At 38.5% G+C, this 22,226-nt stretch overlaps 1 protein-coding gene across 1 annotated transcript; it reads left to right on the plus strand.

Moving 5' to 3' along the window:
* Positions 1–2,084: 2,084 nt before the first annotated feature.
* On the plus strand, positions 2,085–21,004 carry LOC114067227 (potassium voltage-gated channel subfamily D member 2-like; the record flags this gene model as incomplete). Its single annotated transcript, XM_027902518.1, has 5 exons — positions 2,085–2,247; positions 12,334–12,432; positions 13,959–14,054; positions 15,757–16,004; positions 17,804–21,004. Coding segments are annotated over 5 exons (784 nt in total), but the record flags the coding sequence as incomplete, so codon positions are not given.
* Between the last annotated feature and the right edge of the window lie 1,222 nt (positions 21,005–22,226).

The following is a 22,226-nucleotide window of genomic DNA, read 5'->3' on the forward strand; positions in this document are numbered from 1 at the left end:
GAATGCCTTCTGTCCACAGCAGCCGTTGGTGACAGTGTGAGCTTATGGACGTTCAGCAATTTAGCATTTCAAGTGATAAGCATCTAAATATTTAGGAAGGTTTAGAAATCTCATTCAAGAGGTCTTTTCCCCAGAGCTTGCCACCCTGGCCCCATGCCCACTGCTTTTCCTATCATTCTGCCTGAAAAAAAAGATGGGGTTAGCTAGGTGTTGGGGATCCCATTTGTCAAAGAGACCTTGAAAGGTCATTTATCCACTTCTTTACCCAAAGGAAAGAACAGCTGGACATGCATCACTCCTGAGAGTTGATAGTGAGCTGTGGCTTTAGGAAGAGATAAGCATCAAGAATGGTTATGTTGTGAGGTGCAAATGTTGATGTGAAAGAAAGCATGACTCTCCTTCTAGTATTTTTCCAGTTTTATATATCTTATCATTAAGACAACCTATGTTACTAATTTAAAAGATGGATTCTACTAAATTGTGTATTTTTTATCCAATCCTGCATGTCACAAAATGAGAAGCTAATGGCATTCAAATTCTGAGTGTATGGGGTTTATTGGCAGAAATATTAATGTTGGGTTTTTTTTCCTGTGAATATATTACACTTGGGCATGCTTGGTAAAGCAATTAAACATTTATTTTACAGAGCATAATCTATGACAATAGTCTAAGACTTGGTCATCTATATTACATCTGCCTGAATGACAACTTATTTGAATATTTATGTTAAACACTTTCCTCTTATCTTACAAAATGCAAACCATTCATCTTCACCTACAAGGCCATACATAACCCCCTTCTGACATGAGCCGAGCTCTCATTGCTAGATGGCATCCTCTAACCTCCTACAAATTCTCTATCATCTGTTGTCCTCACCCTTTTATCCTGTCCTTCTTATTATTAGGTGCAAAATTTGGACCATGTGACCTGAAGACTCCCCCCTTCTTCTCTATTATTTTTCCAGTTTCTGCTAAACAGACAAATTTTGTTTTCCAGATAGTATTTTCCAAACACTGTCCCTTCTGCAATTTTATTTCTTTACTTTTCTTGTGTTAACAGCTTATTAATTCTTTGTAGTAGGGAATGTGCTGTCTCCCTGCTCACAAACATATTAAACTCACAATCTACAATCAATGTTTAATAATAACTTAAAATCCAGTAAAGTTAGAAAACAAATGGTCCTTGAAAGTATTTTATCTCTTTATTAAATTCTGTAGTATGTAATTACATACTAGTGCCCTATAGAATATGGCAAAATGCAAAGAGCTGGTATCTGTTAATAAGTTGGCACTGGAGTGACTTTATATACTTCACTATCACTTTGTTCTTACTTGATGGATAAAGCAATATCCAATATCATAAAGAAAGGTCGTAGCTCTAGCAATTCAGAGCACTGACAGGATTTGCAGTTAGAATTTGTTTGGTTGTCTGCTTGTAGCTTGAGTTTTTCATGTTTGCTTTCACCTACATCACAGAAGAACCTGTGGAGCTCAGCTGCTCCAGCTTCCCATGTCAACAACAAGAAGTTTGGGTCAGCCATGCTTCTGTCTAGCCAAGTGTTGAAAATCTCCAAGGACAGAAAGTTTATGATCTGAGCAACCTGTTGCAAAAACATGCCACCCTCCTAAATGAAAGTACTAGATCAACTTAAGTGAGACAACAGATTATTCAGCTTAGCATCTAATTTACCAAGTAGTCTCTCTAGGATCTTGTCAATGGAAAGTGATGAGTTCTTCCAACAAGCAAACAGAATTTCAACACTGATTTTTTTTTTTTTTCTTAGCAAGGTCATTCTATCTCCATAGCAGTAGAGGCAGCCTGAAAAGACTACAGCTTGTAAAACCTGTAATTTACCTGCCCACAGTTTGACAGACAGGAGACCCAAAATTAGCTTCAAATTAAAATTGTCTGTGCACAACAGTGGGCTTGCTGTATATGTATGCATATGTGTATAAAGTAATATTTATATGCAGCAAGTATTATTTGCATGAGAATTAAAATCTGTTGTGTGATTAATTCATCATGAAGTTCAATAATTAAATGAGATTTTGTCTATACTAAGCACTTTGTTTTCTTTAACCCAGGTATGGTGACATGGTGCCAAAGACAATAGCTGGCAAGATTTTTGGTTCAATATGCTCCCTGAGTGGGGTCTTGGTCATTGCTCTGCCAGTTCCTGTAATTGTCTCCAACTTCAGCCGTATATACCACCAGAATCAACGAGCAGACAAGCGCAGAGCACAAAAGGTGAGCTTCTCATTTTTCCCCCATATGTTGTTGAGCAATAGATAAGATATGACTTTCTATATTCTATGTGTCTCTATAGTGAGTATTTCTTAGCAAGAAGACAACTTTATGTATGTGCTACATGTCTAGCCCATGTCCTAAATGCAAATGCTGTATTATTTTTAGTGAGGGAAAAAAAAAAAAACAAACCACAAACCAAAAGCAGATCATTAATCTTTTCTTTCAAAATGTACAGGCCTATTATTGTGGTAATTCATCCTACTTGTTAAACGAGATCTAGTCTTTTCAGGCAATAGCTGCAGTCCCACCAACTGAAGATTCTTCTGTGTTTTTTCAGGCAGACTTTGTTACTACCACAATATTCTGAGGAAAAAAAAAAAAAAGCAAAAGTCCCAAACTTAGTAATGATTTCTAATGTCTCTGCTAACAGCTTGCTTCACTAATCCACGTTCAGTTTAAGTCGCTGGTTCAGTCTCTGAGGGAATTTGCTTGTTGAAGAATTTGTTTCCTCATCTCTACTTTGCTTAAAAGGCTTCAGATAAACAGCTCAATCAGGAAAAAATGAAGTTTGTTTTTCCAGCTTCCTTGATTTCCTAAGTCTCTCCCTAAAATATATGCTAGACCTACAAGAAGACTGTTTCTCTCACAGACCCATATGGTCAGGAGCCAGGAAGAAGTGTTTACCAGGAGCGATGCAGCCAAGCCTAGTCAGTCACCTTCATCTCCACCTGACTGTCAGTGCACTAGTTCTGATACACTTCTCTTAACCCTGTAATGCCAGGCAGCTCAGAAAAATTCTGTCAGCACCTGAAGCCCTGGTGTGGGAGCCAAGACACCTTACCTTCTGCTCCTCTGCAGATGGCAGTCAGAAGGCTTTGGATGCCACATAGATTGCATGATTGCCAAGGCTGAGGTGTCACCACTTGGGCTTTTTTTGATTCCCCATGGCTTCTCTTCAGAGGTTTGAGTCTCCAGTAATCCAGGGAGAGCAGGACCATTGCTGGCAGAAGTGTGCAGGCAGACTGTGGCTGGGTACGTCATATATAAACCAGGGAAGACAAGCAGCTGCAGGGTGCACCTGCTTAATATCGACAACAGCACCAGGTTTAAATATACAAAATGTTTATGTGTTTCTTTCTGGACACCTTTTCTTCATTAAAAAAAAAAAAAAAAAAAAAAAAAAAAAAAAAAAAAAAAAAAAAAAAAAAAGAAAAAAAGAAGAAGTTAAATAACTGTGTGTAGTGATACCATTCTCACCATATCTTAAAATCGGAAGAAACAGAGGTACATGTTCAAGAAAATCATCGGCCCAGACTGAAGATACAGCACCCTTTAACGGCAACATTTTGGCAAAATGCTCTCAGATGAGGAAAATGGCTATAAAAGAAACCAGACACATCACAAGAGTATCATACCTTTCTAGAAATCTGATTTAAAATATAGGTTGCTTATTTATCTACCAATTCCACCCACCCTTTTAAATGCTGTTTTGTCCCACAACCAAGTCCCAGCTGTCCATTCCTCTCTTTCAGAGCTGGGACATCATGTAATTTCTACATGATGGAGGTTTTTTATCAAGAACTTTTCCACTTCTATTTGTGTAATGGCAGCAGAGAAACAACTGAACATCTCAGCCAGGACACTCAGTGCTCCTTACTGTGCCTCTGAGCATTGTGCCATGTTGTCATGCTGCTTGACCCCAGCAATCAGTGTGCCTGCTCTGAGCATTTCATAGTAGTTGCAGACACAACCAGTCTTACTTCATATAAGTCAGAACTGTCTCCTAATGCATGCCACAAAACAGAGTTTTCTGTGCCTGCTCTACATTTGTGTCACGGTTTCACTCTGGCCAGCAGCCAACCACCACACAGCTGCTCACTCGCTGCCCCACCAGCAGAATCAGGGAGAAAACTGGAAGGGTAAAAAACAGCCCCATTTTAGCTGCTGTGAGAAAAATTAACTCTACACCAGCCAAAACCAGCACAATTTGTCAGTAAAAAAGAGATAGACGCCAGGAGAATACCTTGCAAAAATCAGACTGGTAAACTCGTTGCTATTCCCCATAATCTCTTAATGAATGGAAACTGCTGGAGTTAATAACTGACTTTTTCTCCTTGCAAAATAGTGAGCTTATTGTATGTTTCAAACAGAAACATGAAGTGATGAATGGCAATCCTGCCAAGAGGTTTTTACTCTGCTCCCCAGTACAGTGCTAACAGTAAGAATGGGAGATCTCTGACTGTGTTTATGCCCTTCTTGCTTCGGAGAAAATGGCTTTGAGGTCTGATTAACCTAGCACTGGATGTATGTTTCATTGATATCTCCTGCAAAGCTAATCTCTCTCAATCTAAAATGAATGAGATGTTAAACTAAATATTGCTTTGCTGGATTAATTAAAAAAAAAAATCAACAAAAGGAACTTCATGGGTACTGTATAGTCCATACTTTGCTATGAAATATAGCCTTGCCTCTCACAGGACAAGAATATTGTAAAAGAATATTCAAGCAAAAAGGTCACTATATTGAAGCTCAGAATTCCTTCTTCATTCAATAGAATAGAGGCTTTACACCACTTTCTAAAACAGTGTTTCCCTAGGCACCAAATTTATTTCTGTTCTCTAAGGCTGAAGAACATAAGCTTGAAAGAAGGTGCTGTTTCATGGAGTGCAGCACAAACCCCTGCAGGCAGTGGTACCTCCCACTGTCTACAACAGCTTTCATCAGCTTGAGACAGTTGTATGTTTGAATTGAATATATCATACAATATTGTATGATATAGTGTTATCATACAATATATGTATGATAAAATAGATACTCTGTACGTTATCAAAATCTCATACAGGAGTTTAATCAAGGGAGGCTTCAGAAATGGCAATACATTTGGGCTGGAAGGAAACTGAAGAGAAAGTTCTTTGCCGTAGAGTTGAAATCTAGTTCGAGGACCACTGGCAATTTTCAGCAGACAAATTTTGTCACTTATATTACGATTGTTCAAGAACCATGTGGCCACCAATATATGCACTTACTGACTTCTGCAGTTATTCAAGATTAGAAAATTCCACTTGTTTTTGTTTTGTTTTGTTTTTTTGCAAAAAGATGCACACATTAATGCTGGGGAGAAGATGGAAGAGAGAAATCTATTTATATACCATTGGATTTTGAATGCATTTTAAAGGAAGCTCTTGCTTACATTGTTATAATTACCATGAAATCCCACTTTGTAATACAGCCAATTTTGGCAGGAGAGGCCAGCTTTCTGCTGCAGTACAGGGAGCTTCTTGCAATGAAGAAACTGTTTTTAAACAAAAGCAGAGCAGAAAACAAAACAAAAACACAATCATCTGTGTTTATCAGAACGTTGTCTTCTATCAGATAATAAGGTCCAAGGATCTGACCTACCCTGACAATAAATGAATAAATAATCCAAAATAGAAATTGGAATTCAGGGCAGAACTAATTATGCCCTGTAGTCTTACTGTACCTTCTTCTCAAGCAGATTTATCACTAGTGAGACAGTTTTGAAGAATCCTATTTGTGGAGCTTTTCTCAGCTAGAGGCAACTTCAAGAGGCCAAGTTATTTTGGTTGCCCATCAGTGCCTGCAGGTGATAAAGTTAATGACAGGTGTGTTGCAACTGGTTATGTACAAAAGCAAGGAAAGGAGAGGAAGGGAAAAAAGGAAAGGAGGGGAAAGGAAAAAGGAAAAGAAATAATGGAAAAGGAAAAAAGAAAGATTTAGGCAAGCTTGAGTACCATTTCCTATTCTGTATTTGATAGGGAGCAAAGGCTATGATTTTGCAGGACCCTCCCAGTGTCATGTTCACTGGGATCACTACCAGCCCAGGGAAGAGACAGGAGGAGGCACAGCTGCCCTCTTGAAACAGGTGTCTGGCAGCTTGGACACAAAGGTCCATTCCAGCATACTGCAGCAACAATTATGATTATAACATCCTTCTTACCATAAATGAAGCATCACTTCTTAGATGCTTCTCTGTTTTCCATGCATCTATTTTTCTATATCTTTGGAAAGCAAGAGCCTCATGTCCTCTCAGCCAGCACGTGCCTAAGTGCACGTACATCTGCCCAGTATTGTTCATTGCCTGATAAATGAAGGAGCCTTTATTTTAGTTGCCTAAGCACTTTCTCCCTAGAGTGGCCTTGCATGGTGTCTCAACAGAACACCTCAACAAATATCAACAGCTCCAGAACTTATATGAAATTCAACCTGAATGGTCTTTGACCTACACAAAGCAAAATATTGGCTTTATTATTTATTGATTTTACATGATGCATTTATCTGTCAAGTTATGAATAATTAGTTATTAGCTAATTATAAATAGCTCTAGGATAAATTGCAATAAACTGCTTAACAGCGCCTGGCAGTCTAGAATTGAGTGTTTGCAACAGGGAACCCTTCTAGCCATTTTGACTTCTTTACATGAGGTAGGCTGTTAATCTCAGGGGGAGTTACAGAAATTTAACTAACAGCTTGTCCAAGATTTTTCAATTAAGAAAAAAAAAATTAGAACTCATGTTAACCGAACAATAATTCGAATAGATTGTGAAAGTAATTCACGACCCAAGAAATATATGAACCTTTATGGAATATTTAATTCCATATCTATTAATAGACAAAATAAACAACATTTTCTTCTTTACTACATATTGATGTCCTGTAAATTATGTCAGGTAATATGAAGTCAATTATTTGCAATTACTGAAAATTAGAAAGTCAGATCATGAAATGTGGGCCTGATTTTTCACTTAAAAACAAACACACAGGATGGATTTATGAAAGACCAAACCAAACAAAATAATTTTATAAAAAACAATGTATCTGATTTTTTTCAACAATTTTGGCCCTTGCTCTATGAACCACAGTGTTGTGGTTTAGCCCAGGCAGGCAGCTAAACACCATCCTACTGCTCGATCTCTCCTCCCCAGAGGGATGGGGTGAAAATCAGAAGGATAAAAGTGAAAAAAATTGTGAGTGGGAATAAAGACAGTCTAATCTTTTTCGAAAGGAAGGGAAAGAAACGAGCAGAAAGGGGTGAGGAGGAATAAATGCAAGGAAAAAAAAGTGATGCAAAAGGGAACAATTGCCCAGCACTAAGCCTGTTCCAGTGCAAGAGCAGTCCTTGCCAGCCTCCACCACCATCCACTTTCATTGCTTAGCATGTTGCCATACGGTGTGCAACATCCCTCTGGTCAGCTGGGGTCAGCCGCCCTGTCTGTGTGTCTCCTTGTCCACCCCCGGCCTCCTGGGCAGGACAGTTGAGGAGCAGAAAAGGCCTTGGCTCTGTACAAGCACTGCACAGCAGTAACTGAAACATCCCTGAATTATCAACACTGTTTTCAGCACAAATCCAAAACACAGCCCCATACCAGCTACTGTGAAGAAAATCAGCTCTGTGCTGTCATATTAAAATTCCTGTGAAGGAATTTCAATATTTTAAATGTACAAAATCATTAAAAAATAATAACCATTAGGTAAGTATTTAGTAACTTTTGAGTTTTTAATAGTAAGATATTTATATAGTCTGGAGAGCAGCAGGAAAAAACAGGAGCTATCTAAGTACTAAATCACCTAGGCTACCCAGGTTTCTTGCATAGCAAGTTGAAGAGAATCTTGCCAAAAATGATTCCTAGTACTTCAGTAAGACCTGCCCTAAAATGTTCCTGATAAAATCTCTCTCTTAAAATAGCTGGACAGCTGAGGGCATCTGAGTGTTAAAAGCTGAATGTTGTAAATACTCCACAGTGTTACATTTAGCACTACTTAAAACCTTGTGAAAATAAATGTTTATATTTCTAAAATTGACAGAGCTAACTGTTGATGAATAACAGTGAATTCCATTTGTAAGTTTTCTATAAATGCAGCCACAGACAAGGATCCACCACTAAACTGTAAAATTTGAAGCTTGAAAAAAGAAAGAAGTGCATTCAAAAGAGAAGCTCAGTGCAAATACAAGGGATGTGGTAAGAATTAAGAGCTGATCATCAATTTCTTTAGGAAATTGTAGATGAGATGATTATGGTGGCATTTCATCAGAATATGTAAAAGAACTATATTTCACCTACCAAGGTTTAGCCCTAGACCACATAAAAATAACCAGAATCAAAGTTTCACATTCAGTGGCTAACAGGTAAAACGTCACAGAAGAGATATCATCTACTGCAGGAGAGCTTAATCCTTTCTTTTTTGGTTGATTGTTTTTTGGTTTTGTTTTTGTTTTTGTTTTTTTTTTTTGCTAGATATTCCATGAAAGAGGAGGGTTAGGAAGGGCTTTGCAGTGGTTCAAAGGGGCAGTTGTCACTCTCTTTCTGTTATACATGGAGAAAATGCAGACTAAAGAAAAATGCAGGTCTTCTGTAACCACAGTTTTTCTCATGTCATCACATCATTTTGGTGCCTTTCTTGGGAATTCAATCCCCAGCACATAGCCCTTAAAATCCTGTGCAAGACATGAGCTTTTAATGATTCCTTGATAGGAGATGTGAGAAGTCACTAGACTGCTCACACGGCAGGCTCTTGTATAAATCAGGCAGCACTGAAATCAGAAGCACTGAAAATAAGTCTTATCACTTTAACAGATTTGTAAACACCTCCAGTTTCAGGAGTATTTTCCGTAAGCTGAAGTATAAACATGGAAGCCACAATATCTGGTTCCTGTCTTGGTAATAGATTTACTATCTTCTCCTTGGTAAATGATGTAAATTCAGGCCATCTCAATGAGTCTCAGCTAGAAAGATATAAGCTATTACTTCCTAGCTCACAAAAGCTTTCTAAGATGCAATAAATTCATATTTGCAAAGCAATTTAAAATCTTCACATCAAAAGTACAGCCTTCCTATTTTATGTGTGTAGCACTTCGATATATTAAGTTGGTCTGATGAACTGTTATGTTTTTCATATTTCTTTATTAAATGGTGCTGCACCATAATTATTGCTTCAATCACGAAGGAGAAAATGAATATGCATGCTAAAATGAAAAGCAGAACTAATGTATGTAAAATGTCTGTTCATTAAATCTAATGAATCTCCCTGTATAAAGAGGAGACTGAAAAGTACCGCAGCTAAAATATTTGTGACTGAAATCACTTATTTATGGGACTCCAAGCTGCACACTGTAAAGACATTTCCAAAGCATGTCAAGCTCCTAAGACTAAACAGTAGTGCTAAGAGAGACCTTTTAATATATTTATGAACATAACCAAGTGCCCATGTCCCAACCCACGACTACTTGGCGGTGCAGGTAAAGCTCTTCCCCCAGCCTTCAGCCCAGCATGCTGAGATTGCATCTCAGGAGCACCCCCTAGAAAATAATCTATTTTCTACCTGCCCAAGGGGATTTTTAATTGCTATTCCTGAGGAATGAGCCCTAACCCTTCTGGTAGCCTTGGATGTACCACCAAAGAGCCCACATAAGCCAGGAGGGTGGGAGCTGTGAACAGTTGCCCACACTGGTCTCTCTTGGGGACCCCAGGCCTGGTCATCAGGCATCTTTTCTCCTTACCACTGGAATAAGATATGTTAACTACATTGCTGGAAAGGCTGTGTGCCCAAAGGAAGTTGATAAACCAATGTGTTATTCTAAAATGGCCAATGTATCACAAAATCAGGAAACAGCCTCTCGTGAGCTTTTTGGCTCAGTGATGCACACATGCAAAGCATTACCTTATTTTCTTTCGATCAATTAAAAGATAAATGCATGACATATAACGTAGGCCAGATTCTAGCCATGTTTGCTGTTAGCTGTCATGAATTTCTTGGCAGGCTGTTGAGAAGATCTGTGAGTTTGAGGCTGTGAGTGCAAAGAAGCGTGGTGTTGAGCCATTCCTCATAGTCAGTTAATTACTAATCATGCTAGAGAGATCTGGTGGCTGCAGTGACCAGACTGCTGCTCTCTGTAAGAGTTCAGGAATTCTTAATCATTTCATGCTGACATTTATTGTCACAGAAATTTGAAGGAGGGAGGAAAATTATCCCTCTATTTTTTGAAAATATCAATTGAGTAAGTATCTGATATGAAAATTCCTATTAATATATCAAAGTCAGGTTTTGAAGTTTTTCACTCCTTTTCTGTTTCAGCAGCCATTCAACTCCAGATGCTACTTGGCATTTGGCTTGCAGAATCAGAAACCGAACTGTGAAGATAAACTCAGACTCGCTTTTACACATGTAACCAGACACAAAAATTACAAAACCAGGACATCAACGTAGGAACTCCATAAAAGGTTCTGTTTTCCACATTATTGGTTGAAAGAGTCTATTCTTCATGCTTTCCCCTAATTCTAAGTTCTAGCTGTTGTACAAAATCAGTGGATGCAAAATGTCCTTCACTCATGAACCTCTTTGTACTCTGGAACGAGTCACCTTCACAAGCAATGAGGCTCACATGAGAAATCTAAAATTTCTCTCAGCAATTTGATACTTGCAGTATCTGAAAAATCAGGTTGTGAACAGTCTATGACCAATGATGATAAGTATTAAGTCTGATTATACCAACAGACATGAAGAGGTAGGTAGAAGCCACTGATAAGTGTCCCAGTCCCAGGGTTCTGTCTTGGGACTGGTGCCCTTCAATATCCTAATCAGTGACACAAGCAATGATAAAGTGGACCCTCAGCAAGTTTGCAGATGACACAAAGCTGAGCAGTGCACTTGACGGAAAAGAAGCCCCTCTGCCATCCAGAGGGACCTGGACAAACTTGAGAAATGGGCCCATGAGAACTTTAGGAAAATCAATAAATTCAAGTGCAAGGTGCTTGTACCTGGGTCAGGGCAATCCCAGATATGAGTACAGCCTGGGAGAAGAAGTCATTAAGAACAGCACTGCAGAGAAGGATCTGGTGGTTTTCATGGGTGAAAAGCTGGACATGAGCCAATGGTGTACGCTCACAGCCCAGAGAGTCAACCGTGTCCTGGACTTCATCAAAAGCAGCAAATCAAGGCCAGCAGATCAAGGGAGGGGATTCTCCCACTCTCCTTTGTGAGACCCCACCTGGAGTACTACATCCTGCTTGGGTCCTCAGCACAAGACATGAACCTGTTTGAGCAGGTCAAGAGGAGGGCCACAAAGACAATCAGAGGGCTGAAGCACCTCTCCTATGAATACAGGCCAAGAGAGCTGGGGTTGTTCAGCCTGAAGAAGGCTCCAAGGAGACCTCATTGCAATCTTCCTGTACCTAAAATGGGCTTATAAAAGGGTGGCAGAGGGACCTTTTCTATGCGCAGATAGTGACTGGATGACATGCAATGGTTTTAAACTGAAAGAGGGAAGGTTTAGATTAAATGCTGGGAAGAAATTCTTTGTTTGGAAGGTGGTGAAGCACTAGAACAGGTTCCCCAGAGAAGTTGTGCATGCCTGATCCTTAGATGTGTTCAAGTCCAGGCTGGATGGGCTGGATTTTGCTAAATTGTATGAGTTAGCATATTCTAAGTAAACACTTTGTGGAATGCTTTGTCTTGGTTGTATGCCACCCTTTAAACGTTTGTCACGTGTCCTTATTTTCCAAAGTTACCAGTAGAAGTACCCCCTAGAAACTAGGTGTAGCTTTTCTCCTTTGTGGTCTCTCTTAAGTGTTTAAAGAACCAAGGGGTATTCTAATAATCCAGAGGGTGGATATTCTTGGAGCCTTGCCTATTTTTAAAGTAAAACCCCTTTGGTGAGCTGGTAGCTCCAGACTTGGGGTCTTACTCCCCTTCAAAGAGATTTTCACTGCGGGAGCAGCTGAGATGGATGCCCATGTTTTTGCCCCACAGGACATAAGGAGTGGCACAGTTATAGCAATGCAAAAGAAAAAAAAAAAAAAAGGATGCACTTCCATGCTGATCGGTCTAATCCCTTCTCCAAAATCATTGTTCTTGTTAGCTTATGCATGGAAACAAATAAAAACTTCAATCATTTGCATTTTAAATGGGAAGATGTTTGTGATTTGCTCCACCTGGAGGATGGATGCAATGCAGTCTGTCAGTTGATGTGATATTGGTATTCATAAGCAGCTGATTCCAATTAGCAGTTTTAGATAAACAGGATAATGGATATGAGTACAAGTGACACTCTTCCTTTTGTCTATTACACAGAAAGCCAGGCTTGCTCGAATTCGTGCGGCAAAGAGTGGGAGCGCTAATGCCTACATGCAGAGCAAACGAAATGGCTTGCTGAGTAACCAGCTGCAGCAGGTAATGTTTGTGTTTCCTCCACCTCCAGAGTAACACCTTAATGACAGCCCAGCAGTAGCTTATTCTACTTATCACCAGGGCAAGTCACCTTGGGGCTTTCAGCAAGGTTATCTTTAGAGGTAGATTAAGGAAGGATAAATTGGACAATTACTATTGTTAAAAGAAGCTTATGAGAGTCAATGATGGGGTATTAAGAGATGAGGGAAATGTCCAGACAGAAATGCTGGATTCAGTGTAACCCACATTTTTAGAGATCCTTTAGAAGAACTTGTTAAGAAAGTACAGAGCATTCACCTCTTAAGTGGTAGGTTTGATTTATCTCACTTGGCTTTAAACAGGTAGCAGATGGGTCACAAAGCCAGGTTTCATTGTGAGTGTGGGAAGAGGCAGCTCCTGGGTACCGTTTGCACAGAGGGGTGTTGCAGAGTGAAAAGCGTTCCCTCGAAGCACCTACTTTGGTTTAAGAAGAATCTTGGCAATTACTTCAAATGCATTGAAATCTAATGTTACCTGAAGCAAATCCCTCTTACCCCTGCCAAGGAAGCTGGGACCAGCAGCTGGGACTGGGATCACAGTGACCCACGCTGCTGGGAGTCAGCCTCTCTGCTCAGAGATGTACCCAGATGAGAATGATGAAAGACACAGCAGTTTTTTAATGTTGTTTTCTGGCATTTAGGCAATTTACCCTTTAGGCGAATTTAACCTTTCATTCTTCTCTGCCCTTTCTGTTCAATATGTGTTAAATAACCAGATGCTTTAACCTGTATCCAGAAAAGTAGGAAGTGGCTATCTGTCCATCTGATCTGTCTAGTACAAAAGATGAGCAGTCTTGTTTCCTCTTCTTCTTGAAAGAACTCCAGTATTTGAACTAAAAAGACACAAAATAGCTTAATTACCATGCAGATTTCAAATATCTCAAAGTTGAATTGTAATCTTTACTATTATGCTGCTTCCTCCCTTGTTTAGTTTTTTGCTTTCTAGTGAATAATTATGAAAGCAATGGATGCTTTCTACTTTATTCTGTCTATAACATTTGCTATACATTTTCCAAACCCTGCAGATTGGGATCACTGACATGAATTTTTGTGTAAGCAGAAATACCATAAATTCTTTAGTGCTGTGAAATGATCCCAGGAGGATAGCTATGTTTAATTTCCTTCAAATGAAGCACATTCCCAGAAAAAAAAAAATCACTGTCACTTAAATTGATTATAATTTTAAGCATGTGTTGATCCAGCATTCAAAGCTTACATGTTGATTGCACTTGTAAATTGTACTATTTCATCTATGCTTAAAAGATCTTAGATGGAAATATTTAACAGGAGGTGCAAGGGAAAGGAAGAAAATAGTTTGATTAAGAAACAAGCAAAAGAAAACTCAAATGCAAAATAATTTGGGCTGTGCTGTGTAGACAAAGCATTGCAGTTATGCTACCGTGTACAGTCCAGATTAGTTCTGATCAAATATTTGAATAAGAGCCCTCTTGTTCAAAAATGAGAATAATACGGAGTTCTATGTATCAACAGTCCTCCAGTGAAGAAGAACAGGCCTTTGCTGGCAAAGCTGGCTCTTCCTTTGAAACACAGCACCACCACCTGCTTCACTGCCTGGAAAAAACTACGGTAAGAAGAGAGAACTGTGTTTTCCTGTGAATTCCGACACCAGTCTATTTTTGAATGTTTTCAGTTATCTCTTCTAATTAATAAGCCTTTATATTAAAGCAGTTAGATGGAAAGAAAAGCTGTTTTATCTTACTTTAAGGCAATATACCCACTGCATATAAATAACAGATTCTGGATGAGAGCCTCACCCAGGGTGAAAGATATGCAGATGGCACTGGTTTAGCCAAGCTGTATATGTGACTTTTGGTATGGTTTTCTTATGCTCCATGATGTCCTCGTTTGCACTTTTCTGCAGTATACTTCATAAACTACAATTTGTAGTCCTTATACATTCAATACTCAGTGCACTCAAAGCAAGTTTTTGCCTGAGCAGATGTTGGTATTTTATGCAGGGAGAAATGCAGGCTGTGTCCTCTGACATGAACACTATTCTCACTGCAGTGACTGTAAAAGAGGGCCACACAGCATTCTATTTGGAAAATTCAAGTGCTTAATCCAGATGCAGGTGCAAAGCTTCCAATTGTGTTTGCTTCAATTTAGGTGCTGAGATCCCTGTAGAAGTCACTGATGTAATTCTTCATGGTTTAAATATGCTCATCTAGATTTGAAAGTCCTTATAACTCAAAATAATTACTTATTATGTGCTCTCTATATTTTCCCCTGGTCAATACCTACATAATTATAAAACCATAAAGGATAGTAAACTATAGCAGAACTATGGTTTAGGAATACTTAAGTGCCATGATTACTAATAGTATATTTCTGGACAGAAAAGGTCACAGCAATAGCCCTAATCATTCTTAATTTTACACTGTTTCCTCTTTTATGTCTTTTTTTTTAAGGATAATGATAAAAGATAACATATTATTGATACTGAATGTAGTATTTGTGAGTTGAGAATTTCACAGAGAGCATGCTAAAATTATCACCTTGTATGTTTGTATTTTTCAGTGTGTTATATTGCCATGCAGAATTTATCTTGTATTGAGGATAAATTGGTCAACATCCATGAAATTACTATTTACAAATTTATGTCTAGTTTTATAAGTTTATTTATTATTATGTTATTATTTACATTATTATTTATTATCTAGTTTATAAGTTGTAATTAAGGAGCTTTTTGGATGCTTTTAAGTAACCATCTCATCTCCTTTAAAGAGAACTTCTATTTGTTTGAATGTTCTTCTTTTACAGAGTTGCATACCTCAAAACGTCATTTCAGCTCCTGATTTATAACATGTAATTCAAAAGGAAGCTTTCTAAACTAATCTGGAAAATATTTATGAATTTTATTGTATTATAGTTCAATATAATAAATCTTATATAATTCCAACTGACATTTAAAGTGTTTACATAAGCACGATCTGCATTTTATTAATAAACATAATCTCTATTTTGTGGTACTTCATAGATTATACAGATATTTATAATGCAAACTACATTACAATCACATGCTATTTTGCAAAATAATTTGGATTAACAATTTCTTGTTTAGAGCTCTGTTTTGTTCCAGTGTTTACATTTGTATTGGTATTGAGCCCAGGCTAATATGGTCTAAACACTATAATCAAGAATAAGCCATCTAACTTTCCCAGTTTATTCAGTTGTGTCAATTTAAGCCTTTAAACAATCATGAATAATATTTTCCTTTCAATTATCTTTCTGTGTGTGCTTTGTCCCTTTGTTGGATTCCTCTGGCTAGAACCACGAGTTTGTGGATGAGCAAGTCTATGAAGAGAGCTGTATGGAGGTTTCTACAGTCAATAGACCCCCAAGCCACAGCCCCTCTATTTCGTCTCAACAAGGTGTCACCAGCACTTGCTGCTCACGAAGACATAAAAAGACTTACCGCATCCCCAACACCGCCATCGCTGGCAGCCGCCCAGGCAGTGTACAAGAGCTCAGCACCATCCAGATCAGATGTGTGGAGAGGACACCTCTGTCTAACAGGTACTTCACGTGCATCAGCACACCGAGAGCTGAAGCCCCTGGCTTTGTTAAAGAAGAGATCTGGAGGTGTTGTGGCCTCCATAGGCAGGATGCGAAGCTCAGGATGAGAGTCCAACAGTCATCTAAAAATGGATACTGGTATTGAAATGTTCTGCACTTCATTTGCTCCAAGCTTAATCCAAGATAATAGGATAGTCTGTCTATATTCATTTCTGCCCTCTCAGGCCCTCTCCACAAACTACTGTGTACTATCTGCAGCCAATAGCATACAGAGACCCCAAATGAAATTGAGCACCAAATACTATATGCTGTGAGCAAACACATAAGAAGAAAAATTTTGCAAAGAAAAATGTGCAGTTCTAATATATGAGATGAGTAAGTGGTCTGTCTGTCCATGCTTGGTTCAGAAGCATAGGAAATAAGACTTCCTCACATTTCTGCAGAGCAGAGAAATAAAACTGATTCCCAGACTTCTCAGTGTAATAGTTATAAGGAAGACTCTTCTAAATGAAAAAAATATGAAATGGATAAGAAAAATGTATTTCCTAGTCTGAGGAGTTGTTACAAAAGTGAGGAAAATGCAGTTTAAGAGTATATAATTTACTGAATGTCCCTGTACTCTCACAAGTAAAGCATCTGGCTTTCAGGTATGTCTGAATACAACCTCTGAAAACACCAGCAAAGGTCTCGGGACACCCAGAAGTGTTTTCTATTGAAGTCATACATGCCACCCTTCAATAAAGAAGCATTTTCAGTACTAGTTGCTATACAGATTGTCTTGTTAAGCTACTTTTGAGTAGCTTCCTTTGTATAGTTACTAGGTTTGGATTTCACTTCCATGAACAATCCAGCAGCTTGTAGCTACTGAAGTTTTTCAGCTGTTGTGCAATGAAACCTCCTGGCCAGCACAAAGCTCCAATCTATCTTAGCTTTTCAGGAAATATTCTGCCTGGATCCATCTTTTGTCTGCTAAAGGACTTGCCTACAACCATACTTCCAGACACCAATTATGTAAAAACACAAAGCACCAGCTTTGTGCTAGAAAAACTAAAAACACAAGCATAAAATGTTGGTCTCACCTTGAAATAGTCTGAGTATTACAAGTTTCTTATGATGTGGAGATACTGCAACAACTCCATGAACATATTAACTCAACCTTAATTAGTGCATAAAATGTAATGCAATGTTATTATTGATGACACAGAATACACATAGAATCACAGAATAGTAAGGTTGGAAAACACCTCCAAGATCATTCAGTCCAACCACTAACCCAGTGCTACCATGTTCACCGCTAAACCATATTTTCAAGAGCCACATCCACACACCTTTTGAAGGTGGTGATTCTACCATTTCTCTTGGCAGTCTCTTCCAATATCTGACAACTACTTTAGTGAAGAAATTTTTCATAATATCTAAATGTTCTTCCAATACAAAATGTTCTTAAATAAGCATGGCATTGAGGGATATGCAGGAGACTGGGACTGGCCCTTAGTTTCCACTTTCCTGCATAGGAAGTAACTGGGCTACACTAAGTTTGTCAAATGCTTCTCCTGTTCAGAAACACTTAGGCTGAGTAGTGCTGAAAAATGGTGGAAAGGAAGGGAGAAAGGGACATGGACATAGCCATGGACCACCTGCTGCTGGGGTGCAGGGTAATGGGGTAGTGCCATTCTGCACTTAAAGCTCTCCAATGGGGCAGGGTGGAGATGGCTGGGTGAGGGAGTGGAATCGGGTACACCAGAGTTTTGTGGTAACATGGATTTTCTATTTGCTTGGATTTTTGTTTCTTCCTCCAGCCGTTCCAGCTTAAATGCCAAAGTGGAAGAGTGTGTTAAACTAAACTGTGAGCAGCCTTACGTCACTACAGCAATAATCAGCATCCCGACACCTCCAGTCACCACACCCGAAGGAGATGATAGGCCAGACTCTCCTGAATATTCAGGAGGAAACATTGTCAGAGTATCTGCTTTATAAAATAAGGAATTATTTATAAATTAGCATAAAGACCACTTGCAAGGTGAGCTCAAACAGTGAAAAACGAGTCGTGAGGAATGAGAGAGCTGACAAAGAAAACACCCCTTGATGAGTGTGCCAGCGGACACAGAGCAAGAGGTTCAGGAGAAACAGAACACTCTGTGGGTTTTGGTGTCCTAGGGTGTGAACCAAAAGGAGTTTCTTACCCATTGTCCGAACTGACGCGCGGTGGAATCTTCTGTGACCATCCTGACTTATTATATGAGCACAATGAAATGTCCCCATTGATGCTTCTTCTTATCATGAAAGCTCTTTTTAGAAAAAAACCACAAACGAAAAAATAGAAACCTGTGTTCCTGCTGAATGCAAAACAACAAGAAACATTTTGATAACGTGTCTTTTTTTTTCCCTGTTAATAAACCACAAACTTGTTGAGGAACTGTCAAAAAATGAACGAAAAAATGCTTATATGAAATATGTTTGTACTGACTGAAAGAACTACAACCATAATGCATGCTGAAATTATTTGGAACTGTGATCTCAGTTTACTTTTGTTGTTTTTCAGATTAGGCATGATAAAATATTACTGTAGAAAGGGGCATTTCCGTGCACTTACAACAAGCTGATTGTTAATGTTCCATGGTAGTTGTACAAATAACTTCCCTTTGAAAAATGCAGTATTTCTTACTTAAACACTCATTAGTGAACTAAAGGTGTTCAGTTAGTTCAATATTTACTATTGTTTTATCTTGCTTCCTAGGTACTGTTACAACTGCAATAAGTCATTGTACACCTGTTGTATCAGGAATCAGGATTGTTTTTTTTAAGGTATTTAACACCACTTCATCTACACTATAAATTTCTAATGACAAACATTTACATAATCTTACAGCCAAATTGTGCACCACAGATGTGCTATTCAGTCATTGTTCTTTTTCTTCACTGTTCTTTATTTCTATGACAGTTTGTTGCCCACTCCAACATCACTGTACCACTTGGGATTTCAAGGCTGCTGATGAAATCAACACAGTCCTTTTTTCCACAGACATCTTGTCTACTTCTATATTTTCAGAACAAACCTCTCGTCCCAGTGTACTGCTACAAGATCAATCCTATTTGAATTAAAATTACCACAAAGGTGTTTTTGGGATCAGTTAACACTTATCTCCAAACCTTCCTTCCTCATATTCTGCAGCATCCAGAGTATTAGCTACACTGGAAGACACTGAAAGACATTCAGTAAAAATGATGGCTAAATTCTTTTTGTAATTATCTGTAAACTTAAAACTTGTTTGAGAATTTATATTGTGTGAAAAACATTTAATTACCTAAGAACAATGACAGAATAATGGATTGAGTCCCAAAGCTATAAAAGTATAATTGATTTCAATTGGAATTTGCCTACACGGACAGGCCTAAAAGCTAATATGAAGGCTTTACGAGTTAAGGCTTTTTGGCTTCATTTTTAAAAGACAATGATATCAGAAACCTTTCTGATAAAAAAGTGTAATTTTTCTTCATGAGTGTGTGTTAGATGTATCATAATGCTTCTTATATTCATGAATACCATACATCATATACATCAAATATACATGGAATATGTGCATATCAATACATACATATATACATCAAAAACACTGGATCAGAAATAATTGCATGTCTGCAAAGTAAAATATGCATATAAATCAAAAGGCTCAGTGCATTAGATGCCATTACAATAAATGATTAACACAGTTATTTAATAGTTTGAGTAGTGTATGTTTCAGTATAGTATTTGCTAGCATTCTACTGACCTGAAAATTTACATTAAGAGAAAATACCCACTAAAAACTGAAACTTGCTGATGATACACTTTTTATTGCACACAAATAGTGGTCTTTCAGACATTGAAGAGTAGATGATGGACTATCATGCTACAGTATACACACCAAAATACAACAACGTCACAGAATTAAACTGCAAGTAAAAAGAGTAGATAATGCCATTCATTACTCTTTTATCATTTACTTATTTTGAAGCTTGGTTAATTTGCAGTTAACTTCTCACTATTTTTGCAAATCAGATTAACTTACTTATTGTAAACTGAGCTTCTAAATTTCTTTCAAACATTAGCAGAGAGCAAAAGCACAGGCTTTCCTCTGAGCCAGAGGAGGAGCACTCCTTCTGAGGAACCCTGCCCGAGTTCATTTTCTGGTGTTGCTCTCCTCTCTTCCACCCTGTTAGAAAACTGCAGTGTATCTGCTGAAGCTGGTAGGTTACATGAACTTCAATGGGGTTTAAAGGAGAGGCAGAAAACACACAGTTTTTACTTGCATCCTACTTCTACCCATGTTTACTCATACTTGGTCCCCACGTTTTGCCAAACAGTTACTGATAGAAAAACTGCCTTGATGTTAGCAATCTGCAACAACTTCTTTATGCCACATGGTACTTCATGAGTAGCTACATCAGCTAAATAGTGCAAAAAGGCAGTTACTAAACCTGCTTTGGTACAGTCTAGATACAACCCAGGAAACCTACTGACTCCATCAGGTCATGTGTCTTTTAAAAGCTCTTTATTCTCCTTTTCATAGGCACTAGAAAGAACGCACTACAGCAATACACTTGCATAACAGTTATACCCCTGAAGCAACTTGTACTTTCATTTTTAAAATGCAGCTTAAGAGATAATTTAGTAAGATTTTGCAGAATTCCAGTCCTGTCTCCTATTTCGATATGTCACATGCAAAGCCATTAATTTATTCTGAATTTGGGAAATACACTTTTTTTTTGGTGTTTTAAGCGATTTAAATACTGTTTTGGTAGTGAATGACTGTTGATGACTGTGTAAAATGCATCTGTACTGTACATGAAATGTAATTATTTCTGTGTATCATACAAAGAAACTGAGGTTGTTGTTTTGACAATTTTGTTTGACAGTCATATATCGTATTTCAGAAGGCAGCATAATACCTGTGTTATGCTGAATAAATAGACATTTGAGGAATACTTAAATAAAACATCTGCATGCTTGAATGGGTCAACCTGGTTTTGCAATAACTTATTAATGAAAACTCCCCCCCACCCACCCCCGGCTAAAATTTTTGAAGGAACACTATATCTGAAGTCAGTGAATGTCCCAGACATTAATTCCAGGCAAGATGGGAGTGTATCTAAGTCATACTAGAACTATCAAGATCAGGATGTCACAGCTCCATTATAGAGAGCTGCCCTTGTTCTGTGCCAGTGGCCATCGCCATTCCCTTTCCAGCCTGCAGCAGCAGAGGACACTGGAGCATTGAATTATTTGTAGCAATATGAACTCCACATCTTTCTCTGTACTTTAAAAAACGTCTGCTATGTTTTCAGTATATCCAGACACCGACCACTCTGCTGAACCTCCCAGGCTACAGAGCCTCTCAAATCAAATTTTATCCATTGATAAAATATTAGCGCACAGATGAGATCAAACTCCTTTTGTAGCATAAGAGCAGGTAACAACACATTATGTATCACTAATAAAGGGCAACTGACTGCAGACAATGCTGATCTACCAACTGTGTATCAGCACTGGTACATGTCATGGCTGCCTCTGCCAGGAGCTCAGTGCTCTGGGTGGTGGGGAAAGACAAAATCAATGCCTGTCTGGGAACCATCCCAGAGCATTTTTGAGAACAACTGTCCTTTCATAAAAAACCTACAGGAGAAAAACTTACAACATACACTTTACATTTTGAGGCTGTGGATATACTCTCAGTGGAAGCACCCTGACTACTGGGAAAAGGCTTTGGCAGCAGAGAGCATGATGCAGCCTCAGCTGCTCCAAGGAGTAGGGTGGCCTTCAGAGAAGCAGCTAATCTGGAGGAGGATCATTACATTCTGAGCAGGGAGCGTGCTTAGGAGGTCATATGCCCTCCTTGCTGCACCTGGGACCTAACAGGACTTTATTTTCCCATTGACTATGGGAAAATCTGAGGTTTATCACATGTTCTGAAAGAGCCATCAGCTGATGGGATATGTAAACCTGTGGCTAGAAGAGCAGGAGTGTCAGGAGCGAATGGCCCATATGGGGACCGAACCTGTGACCTCAGTGTTTTTAGCACCACGCTCTAACCAACTGAGACCCAGTAAAATGCTTTTGCAGTAGAAACTTCAAAAGCTATTTGAAAATCCTTTCTTCCAATATATTTAACTGTATAGTTGCTGTGGCAAATAGCTTTTCTTTTTGCTACTTATTCTTTATATATTGCTTTATATTCATATATG

This window comes from Empidonax traillii, unplaced genomic scaffold, assembly GCF_003031625.1.
Source record: "Empidonax traillii isolate 1590-97213 ecotype Southwest subspecies unplaced genomic scaffold, ASM303162v1 scaffold885:size433544, whole genome shotgun sequence".
NCBI lineage: Eukaryota > Metazoa > Chordata > Aves > Passeriformes > Tyrannidae > Empidonax > Empidonax traillii.